Source organism: Hemiscyllium ocellatum, chromosome 10 (assembly GCF_020745735.1).
Source record: "Hemiscyllium ocellatum isolate sHemOce1 chromosome 10, sHemOce1.pat.X.cur, whole genome shotgun sequence".
Classification (NCBI taxonomy): domain Eukaryota; kingdom Metazoa; phylum Chordata; class Chondrichthyes; order Orectolobiformes; family Hemiscylliidae; genus Hemiscyllium; species Hemiscyllium ocellatum.
Window position 1 is genome coordinate 58,901,550 of NC_083410.1, and position 25,480 is coordinate 58,927,029.

Here is a 25,480-nt window from a genome sequence, read left to right on the forward strand (position 1 = left end):
CACAACCTTCATTTTCACTTTCTGTCAGTCATGGTTGAAGCAACATTTTAGGCAACAGTACACCCGTCACTCAGGGTAATATCTCCTCTTTCTCTTCCTGACTGTGTGATTTGATTCTTCTGCCAGGGTACACTGGCTTTGGTCATGTAATGATTCTGCTGCCCTTCCTCTTTTGCCCATATGTGGGAGACTTCACCACCTGTAATTTTTTTTCAACTTCCTTCCTTTGAAACCTTCTTCTTCCAGTGAGCCTGACAGCATATCCTGTCTTCCACTTGACTGCCAATGCAGCAAAGAATCCTAGAAAGCTCACATAGATCTGACTTCTTCTTTCACACTTCTCAGATTTTTAGGTTGGAGGTCTCTGCATACAATTTAACTTAAGCCTTCAGGAGCAATTGTGTCTCCATCATAAACTTCTGGATCCTACATTGCAGATTAACGCTATCGGAAGAGCAAAAGCTGGGTTTGTTTGCATAGACTAATTTCAAAGATAGGTACTGTAGATTAGTATTTTGTGACTGCGCCATTCCTTTCTTGCCCTGTCTCTGTCTCCCACCATGACCTGGTATCTGCTGGAAATGGACTTGGGGTTTCCTCATTCAAGTCACGCCAAACCATTTTTGAATGTCTGCTGAGTTATCATGATTCAATGAAAATCTGCACCATTAAGTTTTTTTGAAAAGAAATGTCTTTAATTTTTCTCTTTAAAAATAAAGATGTTTGAATATTTATTTCAGTTGACTGATATTCATGGTACTTCGCTGCTGTGTATTGTAATTGTTTTGTAATTTGCTATATCTTTCCATTCTAATATTCTTAATTCACCAATTGTTATGTAGTAAGTACCAGCCTAGGTCTATTTATATTGTACAACTAACTTCACTGGATTCATGGTCCAGCTATCTTTGTTGTAGTTTAGATGGCAATCCTAGGCCCTTCTGTGTTATGATCAACTAAATTGTTTGGCATAATGTGTATTTTGAAGGCATAGGAATCTGGTTGTCTTCTCTCAGTAAATTTATAATTTCCTTATAATTCATATAGAAATAGGAACTACTTATTATGAGAATATGCATCCATGGTGGTATGTTTACTAATAGTTTTGTGCCTTAAGCAACAGATCAATCGTGTCCACTAGTCACATGGAGAGCTATAAGGAATACCAGCGATGAGAAATTTCTGCTGTTTGATGGAGTTCTGAATTTTGAATAATGGAATTCTAAAGTTTAATTTTGTTTTGATCGTTGTCTCCCTTGAATATAGAACATAAAAAAATAGAACAATACAGCGCAGAACAGGCCTTTCAGCCCTCAATGTTGTGCCGACCCGTGAACTATTCTCAGCTCATCCCCCTACACTATCCTATCATTATCCATGTGCTTATCTAAGGATTGTTCAAACCTACCTAATGTGGCTGAGTTGACTACATTAGCAGGTAGGGCATTCCACGCCATGACCACTCTCTGCGTAAAGAACCTGCCTCTGATGTCTGTCTTAAATCTATCACCCTCAATTTGTAGTTATTCCCACTCGTACAAGCTGACGTTATCATCCTTTCACTACCTACCCTATCTAATCCTCTGATCATCTTGTATGTCTCTACCAAATCCCCTCTTAGAGTTCTTCTTTCCAATGAGAATAGACCAAGTCTCTCAGCCTTTCCTCATAAGACCTTCCCTCCAGGCCAGACAGCATCCTGGTAAATCTCCTCTGCTTCCACATCCTTCCCGAAATATGGCGACTAGAACTGTGCACAATATTCCAAGTATGGCCGCACTAGTGTTTTGTATAGTTGCAGCATGATATTGCTGCTCCGGAACTCAATCCCTCTATGAGTGAAACCTAACACACTGTATGCCTTTTTGACAGCACTATCAACTTGGGTGGCAACTTTCAGGGATCTACGTACATGGACTCTAAGATTCCTCTGCACATCCACACTACCAAGAATCTTTCCATTGACCTAGTACTCTGCCTTCCTGTTATTCTTCCCAAAGCGCATCACCTCACATTTAGTTGCATTGAACTTCATTTGCCATCTCTCAGCCCAATTCTGCAGTTTATCCAAGTCCCCCTGCAACCTGTAACATTCTTCTAAATTGTCCACTAATCCACAAACTCTTGAGTTGTCTGTAAACTTATTAATCCATCCACCTATGCCTGTGTCTAAGTCGTTTATAAAAATGACAAACAGCAGTGGTCCCAAAACAGATCCTTGTGGCACACCACTAGTAACTGGACTCCACGCTGAATATTTTCCATCAACCACCATTTGCTGCCTTCTTTCAGAAAGCCAGTTTCTAATCCAAACTACTAAATCACCCTCAATTCCATGCCTCTGCATTTTCTCCAATAGCCTACCATGTGTAACCTGATCAAAGGCTTTACTGAAGTCCATGTATACCATGTCAACTGCCCTCCCTCATCTACATGCTTGGTCACCTTCTCAAAGAACTCAGTGAGGTTTGTGAGACACGACCTGTCCTTGATGAAACCATGTTGACTATCTGAAATCAAATTGTTGCTTGCTAGATGATTAGAAATATTATCTTTTACAATCATTTCCAAAACTTTTCCTACAACAGAAGTAAGGCTCACTGGTCTATAATTACTTGGGTCATCTCTACTGCCCTTCTTTTTCTTCTTAGATTTTTAGATTCCCTACAGTGTGGAAACAGGCCCTTCAGCCCAACAGGTCCACATTGACCCTCCGAAGAGCAACCCACCCAGACCCATTCATTAAATTTACCCCTGCACCTAACACTATGGGCAATTTAGCATGGTCAATTCACCTAACCTGCACACCTTTGGATTGTGGGAGGAAACTGGAGCACCTAGAGGAAACCTATGCCGACACTGGGAGAATATGCAAACTCCACATAGACAGCTGCCCGAAGCAGGAATTGAACCTGGGTCCCTGGCGCTGTGAGGCAGCAGTGCTAAGCACTGAACTTGAACAAGGGAACAACATTTGCAATCCTCCAGTCCTCTGGTACTAAACCTGTAGACAATGATGACTCAAATATCCAAACCAAAGGTTCTGCTATCTCCTCCCTAGCTTCCCAGAGAATCCTCAAATAAATCCCATCTGGCCCAGGGGACTTGTCTACTTAACTTCTTCTAGAATTGATAACACCTGATCTTAACTAACCTCAATCCTTTCTAGTCTAATATCTCATACCTCCTTCTTCTCCTCTACAATATTCTCCTTTTCCTGAGTGAAAACTGATGAGAAATGTTCTCCTAGCACCTTTCCGATCTCCACAGGGTCCACATTCAACTTCCCACTTCTGCCTTTGACTGACCCTATTCCTACCTTAGTCATCCTTTTATTCCTCACATCCCTATAGAAAGCTTTAGGGTTCTCCTTTATTCTATTCGCTAAAGACTGCTCACGTCCTCTCTTTGCTCCTCTTAACTCTCTCTTTAAATTCTTCCCTGCTGATCTGTAACTCTCCATTGCCTTTTCTGAACCATCTTGCCTCATCAACATATAAGCCTCTTTCTGCTTAACAAGAAATGCAATTTCTGCACTAAACCACGGTTTCCTTACCTTATCACTTCCTCCCTGTTTGACAGAGACATACCTATCAAGGACACGCAATATCTGTTCCTTAAACTAGCTCCACATTTCCATTGTCTGCATTCCCTGCATTTTGCTACCCCATTCTTTGCTTCCTAATTCTTGCCTAATCACATTATAATTGCCCTTGCCCCATCGATAACTCGACCTGTGGCATGTATCTATCTCTTTGCACCGCTAAACTAAACATAACTGAATTATGGTCACTCTCCAAAGTGATCAACTACAACTAAATGAAACACCTGGCCTGGTTCATTGCCAAGCACCAGATCCAGGGTGGCCTCTCCTCTTGTTGGACCTTCGACATACTGTGTCAGGAAATCCTCCTGTATACATTGGACAAAAACTGATCCATCTGACGTACTAGATTTATAGCATTTCCAGTCAATGTTGGGGAAGTTAAAGTCCCCCAAAATGACTACCCTGTTTCTTTCACTCCTACCCAGAATAATTTTGCCAATCCTCTCTTCCACCTCCCTGGAACTCTGTGGAAGCCTATAAAAAACTCCAAGCAGTGTGACCTCTCCTGTCCTGTTTCTAACCTCAGCCCACACTATCTCAGTAGACGAGTCCTCGTCAAAAGTTCTCTTGACTAACAAGGCCACACCTCCCCCTTTTTTACCGCCTTGCCTATTCTTCATGAAAGATCTAAATCCTGGAACCTGCAACATCCATTCCTCACCCTGCTCTACCCATGTCTCCAAAATGGCCACAACATCGAAGTCCCAGATACCTATCCATGCTGCAAGCTCACCTACCTTATTTCAGATACTTCTGGCCTTGAAGTAGACACACTTCAAACCAGTTTGCTGTCTACCAGCACATTCCTGTGACCCTGAAATCCTGTCCCTGTCCTCCCTACTCTCATCCTTCTGTGCACTGCAACTACACATCAGGTTCCCATCCCCCTGCTGAGCTAGTTTAAACTCACCCGACTAGTACCAGCAAATTTACCACCCAGGATATTAGTACCCCTCTGGTTCAAATGAAGACCGTCCTGTTTGTACAGGTCCCACCTTCTCCAGAATGAACCCCAATTATCCATGTACCTGAAACCCTCCTTCCTGCACCATCCTTGCAGCCACGTGTTCAGTTGATATCTCTCCCTATTCCTTGACTCGCTATCCCGTGGCACGGTTAACAAACCAGAGATAACAACTTTGTTCTAGCTCTCAGCTTCCACTCTAGCACCCTGAAATCATTCTTTACATCCCATATGATTGCATCTGGATAAGTGAAAGGAAAAGAGATTCCCAAAAAAACCCAAGAAATTTCTACAATTAACAAAGGCTAGAAGCGAACGCAGGGGAGACATCACTTATCACACTAGGAGATCATGCCATGCTCCTAGATACTTGATGGAAATGTGGGATTTGGTAGAACTGTGACAATTAGAAGGAAGCAACACAGCTCGGGTATGGAAAGACCAGGGGAGGATAGAACAGTAGAGCACAAGTCTAGACTGATTGAATCAGCAACTGGTGGCTTGTCTTTTTTTGTGTATTTGTTGTTTTTATCAAAAGTCTCAAGTTCTTAGGAGTGACGATCACCAATAATCTGTCCTGGATTACTGATATTGATGCAACGGTCAAGGAGATACAATAATGCCACTTCTTTCTCAGGAGGCTAAGGAAATTCAGCATGTCCATAAGGACTCTCACCAACTTTTGTAGTTGCACCATAGAAAACATTCTATATGGATGCATCACGCTTGGTACAGCAATTGCTCTGTCCAGGACTGTAAGAAACTACAAAGAATTGTGAACACAGCCCAGTCCATCATGCAAGCGAACCATCCATCCATTGATGCCATCTACACTTCTCGATGCCTCAGAAGGCAGTCAACATTATCAAAGACCCCTCCCACCCTGGTTATAATCTCTTTCAACCTCTTCCGTCTGGTAGAAGATACAAAAGCTTAAGCACGCGTATAATAACATCGGGGAAAAAGCTGTTCTTAGACTTCTTAATGGGCTTCTCAAACTTCAAATCTACTGTTGATCTTGCTTTTTGGGCACCATCTTCACAGCTGTAACTTCATATTCATTGCTCTGTTTAGTCACCGTGTAATCTTTGTACGTTATGAACTGCCTTGGTTGCACTCAAACAAAACTTTTCATTGTACTTAGGTACATGTGACGATAATAAATCAAATCAAACCTTTTTTATTCTGCTCAATGCAGCAAATAGGAATCACTCTAAAAGCTTTAAAGGGAAAATAAAATGTGATCATAGAGCTAGTATTTGTTGCAAAGATTTTATCCTTTGAGACTGAGTCCTGAATGCTAATCATTGGTAAATGGAATAAGCACTAATATCAAGCATTCACTTGAAATCTTCCAGGAATCGACTTTCTTTTTCAATGAATATAGTTCATTTTAATGACAGGTCCTTGACAAGGGTCAAGACTGTCATTACAGAGTTAAGGAGCAAACGAATAGGAGAGAAGAGCAACAGATATTAGATGTATGGTAAGGGGAGATTTGCAAAGGAGATATGGCAGATTTTCCCACTTTGTATTCCTCCGTTTTGTACTCCCTGGGATTCCAACCCTATTATATTGCCCTGAAATATCCAGGAATTTGAGATGAATCTCTAGAACATCGTTGCGAGCAAACCTAGGAGCTGATGAATTAGTAGTTCCTTTAATCTGCTTCACTGTTCAGTAAGGTCATGGCTGATTGGTTCCACATTCCTTTCTGCCCTCCATAACTTTAAATTCCCTCACCTAACAAGAATCTATTTACCTTCATTTAAAAATATTATTCAATAACCAACAACCCACTGCTTTTTGAGGCAGAGAGTTCCAAAGTTGCAAACCCCCTGAGAAACTAAAATCCCCTTACCTCTGGCCTAAATGGGGAACTCCTGCTTTTAAAGTAAATTCTCCAGTTTTGACTCACCCACAAGATTAAAATCCTTTCCATGATCACCTTGTCAAGACCATTCAGGATTGTATAAACTTAATCAAATCATCTGTTGCTCTGTTGAATTCTAGTGAAAACAAGCCCCACCTCCCATCCAATTTTTTCTCAAAAGACAATCTACTCATTTCAGTTATCAATCGAGTAAATTTCCTCTGAGCTGCCTTCAAGGCGTTATATCCTTCTTTAAATAAAGCGATCAAACTGCACATAGTATTTAAGATATGGCCTCACCAATAACCTGCATAATTGAAGCATGACATCCTTATTCTTTATGTTCAGTTCCTTGTATATGAGAAGCATGAGATACAGGGAAACCTGTCAGTCTGGATACAGAATTGGCTGGCCCACAGATAACAGAAGGTGATGGTAGATGAAACATATTCAGTCTGGAGCTTGGTGACGAGTACTGTTTGCAGGGATCAGTTCTGGGAACTCTGCTGTTGGTAATTTTTATAACTGACTTGGATGAGGAAGTGGAAGGGTGGGTTAGTAGGGTTGCCAATGACACTAAGGTTAGTGTAGCAGTGGATAGTGTGGAGGGCTGTTGTAGGTTACAACTTGACATTGGCAGGATGCAGAACTGGACTGAGAAGTGGCAGATGGAGTTCAACTTGGAAAAGTGTGAAGTCATTTACTTTGTAAGGTCGAATTTGAGTGCAGAATACAGTGTGAAAGGCAGGATTGTTGACAGTGTGGAGGAATAGAGGGATCTTGGGAACCCTGTCCATAGATCCCCCAAAATTGCCACCCAGGTTGATAAGGTTATTAAGGTTGCATATAGTGTGTTGGTTTTCATTAGCAGGGAGATTGAGTTTAAGAGTGGCAAAGTTATGCTGCAGCTCTTTAGAGTCCTGATTAGACCGCACTTGGAATATTGTGTTCAGTTCTGGTCGCCTCGTTATAGGAAAGATGTGGAAGCTTTAGAGAGGGTCCAGACGAGGTTTACCAGGATGCTGCCAGGACTGGAGGACATGTCTTATGAAAAAAGATTGAGAGAACTAGGGCTTTTTTCATTGGAGTGAAGAAGAATGAGAGGTGACTTGATAGATGTATACAAGATATTGGGAGGCAGAGATAGAGTGGAGAGCCAGAGACTTTTTCCAATGGTGGGCATAATTTTCAGTTAATTGGGGGGAAAGTTTAGGGGAGATGTTCAGAGCTAGGTTCTTTACTCAGAGTGGTGGATGTGTGGAATGCACTGTCAGCGGTAGTAGTAGAGTCAGACACATTAGGGATATTTAAGCAACTATTGGATAGGCACAAGGAAGTTAGTACAGTAAAGGATATGTAGGTTTGTCTGATCTTTGAGTAGGCTTGCACAACATCGAGGGCCAAAGGTTCTATGTTCTATGTTTAATAAAAGATGTATTCCATTAGCCGCCTTAATTATTTGCTGTGCAAGCATTCTAACCTTTAACAACTCATGCACTAGAATACCTAGACCCCTCTGCACCTTTCAATTCTGTAAGTTTTCACTATTTAAATAATACTTTTTTTGAATTCCTCCTGCCAAAGTACATAACTTCACATTTTCCCACATAATACTACTCCGTTTGTAGGTTTCTACCTACTCATTCAATCTATCTATAATCCATCTGCATCTTCCTTATGTTTTCCCATAACATACTTTATAACTATCTTGGCATCATGTACAAATCTAGCTACTTTGATTCCTCGTCTAAGTCATAGAGTCATACAGCATAGAAACAGACCCTTTGGTCCACTAGTCCACGCCCATCATGTTCCCAAAATAAACTAGTTCCAGCTGCCTCCATTTGGCCCATGTCCTTCCAAACCTTTCCTATTCATTTACTTATCAAAATATCTTTTAAACATTGTAACTGTACCTGCATCCACCCCTTACTCTGGCAGCTCATTCCACATACAATTTATATAATTGAGAGAGTATTTAGTATCAAACAGAGGGTACAGCACAGATCCCTGCAAGGCCCAACTCACCATAGCCTGCTGATCAAATAAAGAACCATTTACGCATATGAGCATAGGAACTAGGGGCAGTAGGTGGCAGTTCTGCCTCCTGAGTCTGCTCTACCATTTGAATGATGGCTAATCTTTTGTCACCTTCAAATTCACTTTCCTGCCCGGTCTCCGTAACCTTTTGACTATTCCTAATTAAAAATCTGTCTATCTCTTGCTTAAATTGCATACTGTCTGTTTTCCTTGCCAAGATATTACCTCTGATAGCATGAGCTCCTACTTTGAGCACTAAGAATTTTTTGTCTAGCATCTTGTCAAATCCTTGTTAAAATCCAAGTGCAGTACATCAATGGGCTCCCTGCTAACCACTGCAAATGAATTGGTTAAACTTGATTTTTCTTTCGCAGAGCTATGCTGATTCGATTGTCTTGAATTTTTACAAGTGCTCATTTATAAACTCTTAAATGTTGATTCTAACATCTTTCCCATGACAGATGTCAAATGAACCTTCTTGCCAGCCTAACAAAATTTTATCAACTGGAAAATTAACACCAACACACCTATTACTTGATTAACCACCTCTTTTAAGATTCCAGGATAAAGTCACTAGGAACTACAGACTTATCCACCAACAGTTCTCTGAATTTGCTCAGTATTGCGTCTCAGTGATTATAATTTTAACAAGTTCCTTACTTCTAGCTCACAAGAATTGCTGCAATGTTTTTGCATCTTTAAAGTGAAAATGGAAGCATGATCGAATGCTCCATTTCTTTATTTTTTGGTATTAACCAACTGTTTTTATCTTCTAGAGATCCAAAGAACCTGTTGCCAGAAACATAAAACAGATAGCGAGCTTTCTCTTATTCTCCAGTTTATTTCTTCTGTTTAACACTTTAGTCATTCTCTGCTGTTCATTGTATTCTGACTAATCATCTGAAGTGCCACTCGCTTTTGTGCAATTATCTGTTTTTTCCCTTAAGTTTGATGCTCTCCCTAATCTGTTTAGTTAACCATAGATAATGGATCACCATTGGAATTTTTCTTTATAGTAGGGGTGTACTACTCTGAAATATCCTTTAAAATGTCACTGCTTCTCTACTGACCTATCTCTAGCTTAATATCAGCTTTCATGTCAACATAGTTGCCCTTTTTCAAAAGTTTAAAATACTAGAGTTAAACCACTTTTCCATTGTCAACTAGATGTGAAATTCAAGCAAGAGATGCCTTGGCATTGAGGTTGTTAATCAATCCTGTCACATTACACAATACCAAATGTGACGGTGCTGTAACTTTATCAAAGTTATTTTGTTCTTGGGTTTTCTTTCAAGAGAGGTTGTAAAAGCAGAGGTGCCAAAATGTCTACTTTAGTAATGGCAGGGGAGTGGCCAGTTCTCTCAGTTCAGGTTTTTTCTAGTTTGGTTTACTTGCAGCATCTGCTGGTAGCTCTAGCAGAAGCTGCTGCAGTCAAAAAGGTTCCATACTTCAGTCAATGATCCTTGACTGACTTTTCTCTCTGAAATCTCTCCTGCCTGTAAGATCTGTGTTTTGAATTTACCTTTTGCCAATTGTTTATGGGATGTTATGGGAATTGGAACAGCTCCTTAATTAAGTTGCTGGATCAAGCAGACAAATCACGTCCAGAAACCCTAGCCACTCTCCCCTACACCAAAGACATCTTGGAAATGACTTCCAGACTACTCAGACCCCTTGGCATCATGGTAACCACAAACCCACCAACACACTAAAACAGCAGCTAATGAACTTGAAAGATCTTATACAGACAATGAGCAAAACTAATGTCATTTACAAAATACTGTGGAAGGACTGTAACAAACACAACATTGGACAAACAGGCAGAAAACCAGCCACCAGGATACATGAACACCAACTAGCCACAGAAAGACATGACCCTCTCTCACTAGTATCCTCACATACTAATGAGGAAGGACACCATTTCGACTGGGACAACACATCCATCCTAGGGTAAACCAAACAAAGACACGCACGAGAATTCCTAGAAGCATGGCATTCCAACTGGAACTCTATCAATAAGCATATCGAGTTAGACCTCATCTACCACCCCCTGAGAAAAGGAATAGGAAATGACTTCACCACAGGAAATGATATCACCAACAGAAAGAAACCCAAACATATAAATAGAAAGCAGGAATTTTCAGCATTGCTTCTCCTGAGGCTCACTGAAGATGTTACCTAGTAGGGTAATGAAATGTCTGGCTGTCAGATCCATATTCATTCAGTACTGCATGTGCTATCAATTCAGTTGTGAATACATCATGTATTCAGATGTAGAACCTTCAGCTTCTTTTGTTATTTTTTAAGCATGTAGTCTTGACTACTGATATATTCTTTGTCTTTTTCTCACAGGGCATAATGAATAATTTTCCACATTATTGGGTAGATGCCAGAGTTGTAGCTGTACTGGGTCAGAGTGATTTAGAGTGCAGCTAGCTTTGGTGAACAACTCTCTTTTTAGTACCAATGCCAGAATATTGTCAGGATCCATAGCCTTTGCACTATCCATGTTAGATTTATAAAAATGATCGAAGACTGGTAACTGTGATGTCAGGGATCTCAAAAAGAGGAAGCTGAGATTGATCATCCATTTGGCTCATCTGATTGAGTATGGATGCAAATGCTTCAGCCTTTTGTGGTATTGTACTGGGCTTTGCCATGATCAAAGATGGTAATATATTTTCAGTTAGTTGTGAGTTGTTTAAATGTCCACAACCATGTGAATGAATGTAACAGAACTGCAGAGTTTGGATCTGATCCATTGGTTGTGGGTTAATGTTATCATCCCACACATGCACTCTCACACCCTCCCTCTCTCCCTGGTGCTCTCCCCCTCTCTCTAGCACACTTTCTGCCCATCTCTTTTACACATTGGCATTGAAGAGGAAAGGGGGAGCGGGTGGAAGTGGAATTAAGTTAGCATAGGGATTTGAGAATTAATGGGCAATAGGGTATTAGGTTACAAGGGTGGGGCATAGGGTACAAGTCAGTGTGATGATGGTAAGAGAGATGAGGGCTGGAGGAATGCTTTATTCCCTTCTGGGGATGCAAGCTATACCTTTGAATCGGGTCCCAGGATGCTTTTGGTCAAGCTGTCTGTGTGAAGGTTCACATTCTTCTCATGTCTGTACGGGTTTCCTCCAGGTGCTCTGGTTTCCTCCCACAGTCCAAAGTTGTGCAGTTTAGGTGAATTGACCGTGCTAAATTGCCCATAATGTTCAGGGATGTGTAGGTTAGGTGCATTATTCAGGGGCAATGTATAGTAATATGGTAGGGGAATGGGTCTGGGTTGGATACTGTTTGGAGTGTCGGTGTGGACTTCTTGGGTCAAATGGCCTGTTTCCATACTGCAGTAATTCTAAGATGTTCTTCTAAAAGCTGATTTTAATCCCTTCTGAAATGGCCCGCAAAAACCACTTAGTATCCAGCCAGTGACTCCCCATCCTATGAATGAATAAAAAAAGGAAAATACTGTCTGCCTTTTCAATATAATTTGTTTTGAATTTGTCTGAAATTTTCAAATTTGCAAGAGCGAAATGTTAATTTTAATTTCACTTGTTTATTTTTGGGGATTCCTCAATTTGCATGTTTAATTTATCTTATTCTTCAGGTAGAACAATTGTTAGAGAGCTATCTTCAAGATGTTGGGATCCAGGAGGACCAGTTTTTGGAAGCCTGCAATTCCCCACTTGCACAGTCTGAATCATTTCAGGTAAAGAAGCAAATTCTCAGTCACATATTTGGATTAAAATTCTCAGCCTAAATTTTTCAAGGTAATACGTTGACTGATAGGACTGATATTTTGTGAAATGCACATTGGCTGTAAGAAAAGAACATGAAGTAATTTGGCACATTTTTTCATTATTATAATTTTGGCTTTCATTAAATACATTTTCTCTTGCTCTGTGCAAAGGATTACTCCTTTAAGAAAACCCTTGTCCCAGAGAACTGAAGCATGATTTTCACAAAATATCTGCTGGTGTAAGTAAGCAACTGTTTATTCTGTTGATTAGTTCACAGAAATTGCTTTAATCATGGAACACCCTCACAACTAGACTAAACGCCTGACTGTCGGATGTTGCCAGTTTTGCGAAATGAAGTTTAACAGGATATTGAAATGTTCAGAATCAGCAAACAGAGCAGATCTCAATTAAACAATTAAACATTATGCTTGCAGATGCTATTCAGAAACAATACTAGTTGGAAATACCGTTTGCTTTCCATTGTATTACATCTGTGTTACAAAAATAATGCATCAATTGGCTAATCCTTCACTTCACCACATCATCCAGCCTGATAACTGAATAGAAGTAAACCATTCAGGAAGATGTATATGCCAAGTATGTGATCCCAGCTAATCTTCACTCTGGATTTGTCAGATCTCAGAACAAAGCCTGGCTTGATGGATCCTAACATTGTTACTTACCTACTATGGAAGTCAATAACTGAACACATTCACAAGTCTGTAAATATTTAAGGAAATATTCACCCAGTAAAGAAAGATTCTGACGTTCCAGGACGGAAGAGGGAAACAGGGAAGATTCTGATGAGTATGAACTGTTTTGGGGTTTTTTTTGTTTGAACTCAACTTTGTAGCCTTAAGGGTAATCCTTCCTTTTATGGCATTGTGGGTAAACTGTCAGAACATGGATTGCAGTGGTTCAAAAAGGCAGATCAACACCATCTAGGGCAACAAGGGATAGGCAATAAATGCTGACTAGCCAATAATGTCCACATCACACAAGTGAATAAAAAAAACATATTGTAATGACTGCCCACTCAGATAAGAAACCTCAGTTCATCAAGGTTCTGACAGAATACCCACAAATCATTATACCCCTGGGTGAGTAGATTGAACTGGCTATATTTTTTATTCGTTCTCTTCTCGCCTTTGTTGGTCACAACAAGTTTAATGTAATACAGGGAGTCCATTCCTCATGGATAGCTTTTCCAATTCCAATGTATTAATGCTTTCTAAAGAGCCAATTTAACCAGCCTTTTTTTTCCCTTTGGCCCAACAAATCCACACCGACCCTCTGAAGAGTAACATTCAGACCCATTCCCTGTTATTCCACGTTTACCATGACTAGTGCACCTAACCTACACACCCCTGAACACAATGGACAATTTAGCTTGGCCAATTCACCTAACTAGCACGTCTTTGGATTGTGGGAGGAAACCGGAGTACCCAGAGGAAACCAACAAAGACATGGCAAGAATGTGCGAACTCCACACAGACAGTTGCCCGAGGCTGGAATTGAACCTGGGTCCCTGTGAGGCAGCAGTGCTAACTATTGAGCCACTGTGTCTTTCTTGAGTTAAGGAAGGAATGAGTTTAATAACATACAAGTAAAAGATAATAATATGGAACACAGAAACGAGGAGTGAGGAAATACATAATAGTTAGAAAAAAGATATATGAATCAAACTTTGGCTTATCCATGAAGAATAGGTGGAGAAATGTTGCTGCATTAAGTTAGGTCATTCCATTAGTGCTAACCTCAGCAGTTGAGCATTTGGTGTGAAGATTGTTGGTTCTTCAATTTACCCAAAAGGAGTTGTCCTTTTCCCTTTTCAGTGGTGCTTTGCTGATTTGTAACTCAAGATTCATAGAGCTGTACAGCATGGAAACAGACCCTTCAGTCCAACTCATCCATGCCGATCAGATATCTCAATCCAATGCAGTCCCACCTGTCAGCACTCAGCCCATCACCCTCCAAACCCTTCCTATTCATATATTCGTAAAGGTGCTTTTTGAATGTTGCAATTGTACTAGCCTTCACCACTTCCTCTGCCAACCCATTCCACAGATGCACCACCCTCTGCATGAAAAATTGGCCCCTTAGGTCTCTCTTATATCTTTATCCTCTCACCCTAAAGCCATGCACTCTAGTTCTGGACCCCGGCCGCCACCCGCCACCCCCACCTCCAAGGAAAAGGCCTTGTCTATTTACTCTATCCATGCTCCTCATGATTTTGTAAACCACTATAAGATCACCCCTCAGCCTATGATGCTCCAGGGAAAACAGAGCTGAAAATGTGTTGCTGGAAAAGCGCAGCAGGTCAGGCAGTATCCAAGGAGCAGGAGAATCGACGTTTCAGGCATGAGCCCTTTTTCAGGAATCCAACATTCCTGAAGAAGGGCTCATGTCCGAAACGTTGATTCTCCTGCTCCTTGGGTGCTGCCTGACCTGCTGCGCTTTTCCAGCACCACATTTTCAGCTCTGATCTCCAGCATCTGCAGTTCTCACTTTCTCCAAGGAAAACAGCCCTAGCCTATTCAACCTTTCCCTATAGCTCAAATCCTCCAACCCTAGCAACATCCTTGTAAACCTTTTTTGAACCATTCCAAGTTTCACAACATCCTTCCAATAGGACGGAGACCAGAATTGCACGCAATATTCCAAAAGTGGCCTAACCAATGTCCTGTACGGCCGCAACATGACCTCCCAAACTCCCAATTAAGGAAAGCACCAAACGCCTTCTTCACTATCCTATCTACTTACGACTCTACTTTCAAGGAGCTATGAACCCGCACTCCAAGGTCTCTTTGTTGAGCAACACTCCCTAGGACCTTACCATTAAGTGTATAAGTCCTGCTAAGATTTGTTTTTCCAAAATGCAGCACCTTGCATTTATCTAAATTAAACTCCATCTGCCACACCTCAGCCCTTTGGCCCATCTGATCAAGATCGGGTTGTAATCTGAGGTAATCTTCTTCGCCATCCACTACACATCCAATTTTGGTGTCATCTGCAAACTTACTAACTATACCTCTTATGCTCACATCCAAATCATTAATATAAGTGATGAGATGTGATGGACCCAGCACTGATCCTTGTGGCACTGCATTGGCCACAGGGCTCGGGTCTGAAAAACACCCCTCCGCCACCATCCTCTGTCTTCCAGCTTTGAGTCAGTTCTGTATCCAAATGGGTGGTTCTCCCTGAGATCTAACTTTGTTAACCAGTCTCCCATGGGGAACCTTGTCGAACGCCTTACTGAAGTCCATATAGATCATATCTACTGCTCTGCCCTCATGAATCCTCTTTGTTACATCTTCAAAAAACTCAAACAAGTTTGTGAGACATGATTTCCCATGCACAAAGCCATGTTATCTATCCCTAATCAGTCCTTGCCTTTTCAAATACATGTAAATCCTGACACTCACGATTTCCTCCAACAACTTGCCCACCACCGACGTCAGGCTCACTGGTCTACAGTTCCCTGGTTTGTCCTTACCAACTTTTTAAAGTAGTGGCACCATGTTAGCCAACCTCCAGTTTTCCGGCACCTCACCTGTGACCACCGATGATACAAATATCTCAGCAAGGGGCCAGGCAATCACTTCCCTAGCTTCCCACAGAGTTCTAGAGTATGCCTGATCAGGTCCTGGAGATTTATCCACTTTTATGCATTTCAAGACATTCAGCACTTCCTCCTCTGTAATATGGACATTTTTCAAGATGTCACCATCTATTTCCCGACATTCTATATCTTCCATGTCCTTTTCCACAGTAAACACAGATGCAAAATATTCGTTTATCTCCTGCAGCTCCACACAAAGGCTGCTTTGCTGATCTTTGAGGGGCCCTATTCGTTCCCTAGTTACCCTTTTGTCTTTAATGTATTAGTAAAAATCCTTTGGATTCTCTTTAACTCTATTTGCCAAAGCTATCTCATGTCCCATTTTTGCCCTCCTGATTTCCCTCTTAAGTACACTCCTATTGCCTTTATACTCGTCTAAGGACTCACTGAATCTATCTTGTCTAAACCTGACATATGCTTCCTTCTTTTTTCCTCAATCTCTTTTGTCATCCAACATTCCCTACACCTACCAGCCTTTCCTCTCACCCTAACAGGAATATACTTAATCTGGACTCTCATTACCTCATTTCTGAAGGTTTCCCAATTTCCAGCCATCCCTTTACCTGTGAACGTCTGCCCCCAATCAGCTTTTGAAAGTTCTTGCCTAATACTGTCAAAATTGGCCTTTATCCAAATTAGAACTTCAATTTTTAGACTTACTTCTAGCAATCAGCAAGAGGGACTTTTTCTTTTGCCTGCAAGTATGGGGTGCCTAGTGAATGTTCTTCAGCTGTGACTTCACAGCACTAACCAGCCCATTTGAACGAAAACATTAGACTAGCACACTGAGGTCTGCATTGCAGTTGGTTTTGGAATTCCATCTCTTAGAAATGCTTGCAAAATCTTGTCAAATGTAAAAGGAACTTAAGAACAAAATGGTGAGAACTTTATAGTGTTTTGGTGCAGATGAATCTGGGTATCTTCGTGCATGAATTGCAGAAAACTAGTATGCGGATACAGCAGGTAATAAGGAAGGTAAGTTAAAGTTTAGAATTTATTGTTAAAGGAGCATAAAAATAGGCGAGTGTTACAGCAACTGTACAAGGCATTAGTGAGACCGCACCTGGAATGATTTTGGTCCCCTTAATTAAAGAGAGATGTAATTGTATTGGAGGTAGTTCAAAGGAGGCTTACTCGATTGATTCCAGATGGCCGGTGGGGGGTTGGTGGTGTTTTTCACATGAAGAGAGAGAATGAGAGCGAAGGCTTGTTCTGTCTAGTTTAGAAGAATGTGAGGTGATCTAATTGAAGTATATAAGATGCTGAAGGGGGTTGAACAAGTAGATATAGAAAGGATGTTTCCTCATTTGGGGCTTTCTAGCACAATGGGTCGTAACGGATGTAGGTTTGCTCGCTGAGCTGGAAGGTTCGTTTTCCGATGTTTCGTCACCATACTAGGTAGCATCTTCAGTGACCCTCCAGACAAAGGGGTCATAATTGTAGGATAAGGGGTAGCAGATTCTAAACAGATGTGTGGAGAAATTACTTCCCTCAAAGAGTCATGAATCTGTGGAATTCACTACCTCAAAATACAATAGATGTTGGGACACTGAGTAAATTTAAGGAGGAAATAGACAGATTTTTAATACATAATGAGTTGAAGGGTTATGGAGAGCAAGAATGAAAGTGGATGTTAAGCTGAGATAAGATCAGCCATGATTGTATTAAATGGTATGCTCAAAAGGATGAATTGTCTATTCCTGCTCCAAGTTCTTATGTTCTTATCAAAAAACAAAGAACTGCAAATACTGGAAATCTAAAATGGAAACAGTTTCTCTAGAAATTTTTGCTTCTAATGTCTTTATATTGTGTATTCTTATAAGGGCAAAACACAAACATTATTTTTGTGCAGAACACTTTAGTGTGTGTCTGCTCAGAAACAAACCCTGAGACAGAGAGAGGGAGCAAGACTGGCAGAGCGAGGATAAAGGAAACTTCAGGAAACTCTGAACCCCAGAGGACAGGCATTGAGTCAATTAACCAAATAATCAATTATCTGAACGAAATACTGCCCGCCCATCTCGTTTGGATAATCGAAGTTCCTCTGTACTTACTTGTCAGCAGCATTGGATTTCTTTCTCATCCATCAACTTCCAAGGGTCGTAAAATATCATTAAAAAGTATGTGTACCAACAGGTTTACAGATCTCCCCTCCACCAACTGCTCAAAACAACTCTAAAAACAAAACTCAAACTTTAATAACCTTAATAACAGAAAAAAAAATCAGTAATTTAAATTAAAAGGTATATGACGTTCCCTATACTGGTTATCTTTGATGATATAAATTATTTCCCTAGAGTACTCCTTTGGACAGTGCTCCTGAGTTTTGCCAGAGGAATTTGCTTAATTGAATTACTCGGACATAAAATGACAATCAAGCAGTGTTATTTATTTAAAAGACAAGTAACTATAAATTAATGCAAGAAATGATCTGATGAAATATTATGGTAAAACACTGTTCTTAGATTTTTCATTTGAAATCTTTTATTTCTAAAAATATTCTTACAATGTTATTGAAGCAAACTCAATTAAGATATAAATCTGTTTTAGGTAGCATTCTTCTGATAGACTTCGTTGGTTTACACCAAGTTTGGATTATTGCTCAGAAGCACATCGTGACCTCTTACTCCTTGAGTATTGTTTTGTACAATCTATCTGTTTGACACTTCGTAATCTGACTCTCATTAAGCAAGTCTGTGTGAGCTGTTTGTGTTAGGGTAAACAAACATTCCATGTGTTCATTTGTAAGTGGCTGTAATCTGAAGTAGTAATGTAAGATGCAGTAAAATTGGTTCCTTTTGTTTTGGCAAAATACCACAGGGGTTTAGATCATATTTTTGTACATAGGTTTGACTGAGAAAGCAATATTTTAACCAGGAGGCTAACAACTGTTTTGTGTCAGATTAGTAGGGAATCTAGGTCAGATGGATACTATAGGAAATAAAGAACTGCTTTGTAGTTAGAGAGGCAACAAGTGGTAGCTTTATTTTCTAATATATGGACAATAGTGAAATGTATATTTCACTTTTGTTTAGTCTAAAGTAGCTTATTCATCTGTATTAATGTAAGGGAAGCCATTAACTGGCCTCATAATCTATATCTTAATTAGATAATAGCACAAATCATTTCACTTATTGAACTTAGAAGAATCACATGGCAGCACAAAATAATATTTTAGTAATTGATATACACAGTAAAGGTCATGTCCACTTTCTTTCACCTTTCTCTGGTTCACTAATTTCAACATGAAGCCATCCATGAATTTATTCTTATGTGATCTGGCCTACATGTGACAGCACATCCTCAGCAAAGTGGTTGGCTCTTAATTTCCCTCTGAAATTGCTTGGCAAGCACTCGTGGGTGTACTATACCTTTAAGGAGACTAAAAGCTAGCAGTGATAGCACCAAGTGTTCTAAATAAAACACAATGTAACATGTGATCCAGCTACTGGGGTAGCTGGTTGCCTGGAAACGACAAAACATTCAAGTTAAGCCAATCAGTTTAAATTATATCCCGAAAAATACCAAATTCTAATCAAGTTTGACTTGAGTATATTGACAATCTTAAAAGCCAATGACACAATCAGATGCTTTGGGGTATAAGACCAGGGAAAATTGAACAGTTGGGAGAAGAACTGCCAAGCCAGCTTCATCTGCACACTGCCCAGAAAATAACTCTCTTAAAAGGTACCTTAAATGATCAGTAACCTGTGAAGCAGACTTTCCAAGAAGAAAAAGACAGGAATTCAGAGAAAACTGAGAGCAGCCTGGCTTTGAGATAAGAAACGTTGTTTTGTAAATCTTAATTGGAAGTTTTATCGGACTAGTATTATAGAAGGGAATGTAAAAGATAGGTTAGAGGAAGGACTTGTAAACAGTTGTTAGTTAATTATTCTCTTATACTTCAAGAAATAAAGTTGTTAATTTTTACTTTAACTAGTTCTTGGCCTATCGAATTTTCGCAGATTACTGCATGGGGTAAATCTTTTCTGTGTTGCTGGTTTTTAAGTTAAGCAGGAGAGTTTACCCCATGTCATAACGGTTAGGAATGACCAACAAATGGCAATGATGTCCAAATCCCATGAAAGAATGAAAAAAAGTGTGATATTTATTTTCCAAGTTAACTCTCATTCTGATCAACTTTCTTTATAACTGAATATTATTTTGTTAATTTCTGTTAGCCAATACTTTGTAATTTTCAAGCATATTTTATCAAATATCTCATTTTGGTTTTTAATGCTTTTTTTCAATAGGAGGTTCATTTAATGTTTTGGATAATATTAGTCATGATCATCTTTCAAAACTAGTCAATTAATTTGATCATTCCGGTGCTAACAGCACATTTCACTTGATAGAATTGAATCTTGTTCACTCTTCATAATCCAGATTCAAGATGCAATAGGGAATAGTATCAGTCAATATTCATCTCCTATGGAGCCTAAACACAGCAAGATGAAAGAATGTCTGGATTTCTGTAATCTCCCAAAAGATCTCTACCTCTGCTCTTGGATATGTTTTTATGTAATTATTTTACTTAATGTTAGCTAGATCTTTTGATACAAGTCACAGCTGTAAATGACTGATATTTCTATGCAGTCAACTTTTTTCGATACTCGGTTGATTAGACATTGCTACCAGTCTCTATCTTAAACTTAGTTCTGAATGCCTTACAAAGAGTCTGTTGATTATCATTATTTACCTGTAATTGAAAGACTTGTATTATCTACCTTATTTGGTGGATTCTGATACATACACTTGAGAGAAACTGATCTTTCTGTAGAAGTGCAATTTACATCCCTGCCAAATTATCAACAGTTTGGACTGTTGTGCTCAGAGCACTTAGAGGTAATGCATGTATTCCATGTTAATCATACCTAAGATATAATTGTAAAACTCTGGTTTTTATAACAGATGTAAAGTTTGTAGTCCCAAATGTCAGGCTAAACAGGATATCCTTGAAATGAATTAGTTGGTAAGACAGCTTTGGCTCAACTGATGTGGCTGTGCCTACAGGGAGAGATTAGAGACAAAGATTTCAAAGAGTAATTTACTAAATATTCCCTTTTCGTAGCTCCCATGAATTTATTTCCCTTGGGTAGAGAGAACATCTGGGAAACAGATGAGACAGTGCTTGTAATGAGACAATAACAATTTAATCTTAAGTAGGAAGTGTTGTCAAGCCTGCCTTATTGCTTTGGAGTCCAGTCAGTCATTCTATCAACATAGATATTATTGACTTACTGTAAAGTTTATAGGGAGGAATGAGGCTCTGTTAAATTGGGATATTCTGTACTTTTCTAAGAAAGCCTGAATTCTCCAGTACCTGGTAGGAACATCTAACCAATTTTTAAAATTACATCCGGCCTCCACAAGTTTAAACAATTGTAAGTCTTTTACTTGGGAAGGTGAAATCTTGGAGTCTTGTGTGGCCATTTTGTTATGGGAATGAATGCTTTGCTCAAAGACAGGTCTTTGTTTCATTGTCTACTGATACTTGATCTTGAGATGTGTTCTTGGAAATTCTTGTCAGTGGTGGTTTACCATTGCATTCTGCTTTTAGGAAGGGCTGGGAAGTGAGTCCCAAGTCCGTGGAGGTCAACCACATTGGTGGTGATATTCTGAACCACATGCAAACCATTTAAGCAACTATAAATGGACCATCTTCCATCTTTCTTTAACTTCCAGTATAATGCTTCCAAGATTATTAATGGAAGTGGCCCAAAGATGTTTCTTACAATCAGTGCAGAATTTGCTGTCTTTGTAGCATACAAGAATGGCATAAGCAGTTATTAAGGTTGAAATAGGACTTCAGTAGTAATGTGGTAAAAACAATGACTGCAGATGCTGGAAACCAGAGTCTAGGTTAGAATGGTGCTGGAAAAACGCAGCAATTCAGGCAGCATCCGAGGAGCAGTAAAATCGACGTTTTGGGCAAAAGCCCTGCATCAGGAATACAGGACTCACAGCAAATTAACAGAGTTCATTTATACAGTGCCTGCTGTTCTTTTCATTCACTTCAAGGCACTAATTCTCCCACCACCCCCTATTTTTCAACAGTCCAGTCTTTATCATCCCACAGTGGATTTGTTTGGGCCTGTGACACTAGCTCCATCTTGTGGTAAATAGCCATTTCTGTGCATTTTCTGACGTATTCCTTTGTATGGGACATTTAAACCTTATATCTTCTTGAGTCAAGTAAGTTAATCTGTTGTGGAGTCCTGCCAGCCATTCACAAACCAGTAGAATACAAAATATTAAATTCATGGATGGCTTCATGTTGAATTGATATATGATGTTGTTTGTATGGCTGTCAGCATCCTTTTACATGCTAGTTCATTGCAATCATCATCTGTGTTTCCTGTTGAAAAACTTGTCTGTGATCTTATCCTCCATTGACCTGGGCATACAAGATATCACTTCCCATGGCTTGGATCCAGCCCACTTATGTATGGTGACTCACTGCAATTGGATTCTGACTGTACCCCATCTTCTACGATTTGATTTGGAGGTGCCGGTGTTGGATTAGGGTGGACAAAGTTAAAAAATAACACAAAACCAGGTTATAGTCCAACAGGTTTATTTGGAAGCACTAGCTATCGGAGCGTTGCTCCTTCATCAGCTGGTTGCGAAGGAGCAGCACTCCGAAAGCTAGTGCTTCCAAGTAAACCTATTGGACTATAACCTGTGTTGTGTGATTTTTGACTTTGTACACCCCAGCCCAACACTGGCATCTCCAGATTATGATGTTGTGTTAATGGAAAATTGGCTTTAAAATGTGAAGGATTGAGTGCTTAATATACCATGATACACAATGTACGGAGAAAGATGGATAAAAGGAGGTAAGGTGGCAGCACTGAATAGGAATGATACTGTAATGTTGGAAAGAATGTTCTTTTCAAGGTAAACATTAATCAATTTGTTTAGAGTTGAGAAAGCATCAAAATAGTTCAAGAAAATTGGAGCAGCAAATTGGGGAGGTGAAGTTGGATATAGGAGTCTGGTCAATGTTGAGGAATTGGAAAGATGTCAGGGGTGGGGTGGAGTGGGGATGGCCTTCAGTTTTATAGCTAGTTAATTTTTCCCAGGTGGTGATTCAGGTAATTAAGTCAGAACTCTTCAAAATATCTGCCTTTGATTCAGAGTTGGGAATTTTTTCAGAGGCTTCTAGACACGTGATAATTGCCCATCGAAAGTGTAAATCTCCAGTACATTGGGACATCTGAGGGTTTCCCAACAGGGCGTGTGGCCGCAATAGCTATTTTATAATTATAACATCTGGATCAAGGAAAATAAGAGCTAAATTATGACCATGGAACTGTTGCTGATTGTCAGGAAAAAACAACATGGTTCACTCATGTCCTTTTGGGAAGGAAATCTTCCATCCTTACCTGGTCTGGCATACTTGTGATTGCAGATCCAAAAAAAAATTAAATTATAAAGTTATGTAAGAATGTTAATAGGTTCTTTAGTGTTATTGGCATTTACTTTTTATCCGTTGCAACATTTTTGGACCCAATTAAAAACATTCTTGTCAACTCCCCAAACAGTACCTTTGAGAAAGTGGACCCCACATTTGGCCTGAAATATTAGCCATAAAATTCAAGTTTTACATCTGTATATTTGGTTAAGAAAAATGATTAATGTTTACAAGGATGGTATTGATCCATTGATATATTCTTCAAGTCACAGAAACAGCTGCAGTAATGGTGTCATTGGCACTCCTAGCTCCTGGGACTAGCCTCTTTTTATTTTCAGCTTGCTTGTACTGCACTGCTTGATCATCATCTGAACTTGCATAGCTGTCTGTCCCTTTTTTTTATAGTTTCATCCATTTTACTTTCTCCAGAAGTTTTGGTTTCCAATCTCAGTCTCAGTTTTAGTTCCTCTTAGATGGTTTGTGAAAACAAATTATTCTTTTTACATTTTAATTTGTTTTACAAAACCACAGGTTTGAAGAGATGGTTTATGCATTATATAATTTTTACAGTTACATATGATTTGAGTCATTTGAAGGACTGGGTTTTGTGTAACCATTAAAAAATGTAATGAAATGTGTTGCTTTAACTTGTGTTCACTACCTCAGTTTCTTGTTTTATTTAAGATAATCCTTAAGTATAGCCTCTTTAACCCAGCTTTCTATCATCTTAACATCTTCATTTTGAGGCTCAAAGTCATACTTTGTTTTATAATGCTTCAGTAAAGCACCTTGAGACATTTTACTAGGTTAAAGGTCCTGTACAAATATAATTTGTTTTGTTTATATTATTATTTCAAAATAAGTTTTATTTTCCCTTCACAGCCTGTTTTCCAACCAGTTCTAGCTGCAGAAGATTTTCAAGTCTTTAAGTCACTGATGTTACAGAAAAACATTGAACTGCAATTACAAGCTCTCCGAATGATTCAAGAGAGAAATGGTAATGAGAGAAAGTAATTGTTTAATTAATTCATAAATAGCATTATTAGTTACTAAATCACTATGTTGTCAGGTCTGTTGATAATAATCAATACCTTGCCTCAATAGATACATTTTACTGAAAGGCGATATTGTTAGTATTTAGATTTTGGATGATGTTAGGCAATTTATAATATCTGTCAAAACACTGGGTTTGGTCTCCCTACAAAAATCTGTGAAGGAACCAAATACATGCTTGTTACTTTCACTAAGAATTAATTAAAACATAACTTGCCCTTCAAAAAGCTATGTTGATTCTGCCTGATGCTAGTATGATTTTCTAAATATCCCATCATACACTCCCAAATAATAGATACGAGCAATTTAGCAGATGCAAGGCTAATTGGCCTACAGCTTCCTGCTTTCTTTCTCCCTTCTTTCTTGAATAAATGTTCCATTTGTTTCTTTCCCCAATCTGCAGGGACTCTTCTAGAGTTTAAGGAATCTTCAAAAGATTACAAGCAATGCCTCTATTATCTCTGTCGCTACTTATTTAAAATTCCTGTGATGCAGGCCACTTGTTCTGAGGACTTGTCAGCCTTTCGGTCCAATAGATTTCTCAACTTCTTTTCCCTGGTGGTGGTAATTGTTTTAAGTCTGTCCCTTTCTTTTACCTTTTGATTTTCAAATGTCTTGGGAAAATTTTCTATGTAGAAAACGTACAAAATACCTATTTAATACATCTGCCATTTCATTATTTTCTATTATAAATTCCCCAGACTCAATCTGTAGAGGATCAAATCCAGCTTTAGTTAGTCTTTTCCTATTTAAAAGTTTGCATAAATTCTTGCACTCTGTTTTTATATTTCTCGTGATCTTTCTCTCACATGTTCCTTTTTTTTAGATTAGACTTACAGTGTGGAAACAGGCCCTTCGGCCCAACAAGTCCACACCGACCCGCCGAAGCGAAACCCACCCATACCCCTACATTACCCCTTACCTAACACTACGGGCAATTTAGCATGGCCAATTCACCTGACCTGCACATCTTTGGACTGTGGGAGGAAACCGGAGCACCCGGAGGAAACCCACGCAGACACGGGGAGAACGTGCAAACTCCACACAGTCAGTCGCCTGAGTCGGGAATTGAACCCGGGTCTTCAGGCGCTGTGAGGCAGCAGTGCTAACCACTGTGCCACCGTGCCGCCCACTTCTCCTTCTATTATTTGTTGAGTC

The 25,480-nt window shown here is 39.6% G+C and overlaps 1 protein-coding gene across 3 annotated transcripts in view; it reads left to right on the forward strand.

The window, feature by feature from the left end:
- Positions 1-25,480, forward strand: part of cfap36 (cilia and flagella associated protein 36) — a 117,541-nt gene that overhangs the window by 10,798 nt on the left and 81,263 nt on the right. For all 3 annotated transcript variants that reach the window (XM_060830946.1, XM_060830947.1, XM_060830948.1), the window contains exons 3-4: positions 12,095-12,196; positions 24,152-24,266. In XM_060830946.1, the coding sequence (XP_060686929.1) occupies positions 12,095-12,196; positions 24,152-24,266 (217 nt within the window). The remainder of the gene's footprint in view (positions 1-12,094; positions 12,197-24,151; positions 24,267-25,480) is intronic.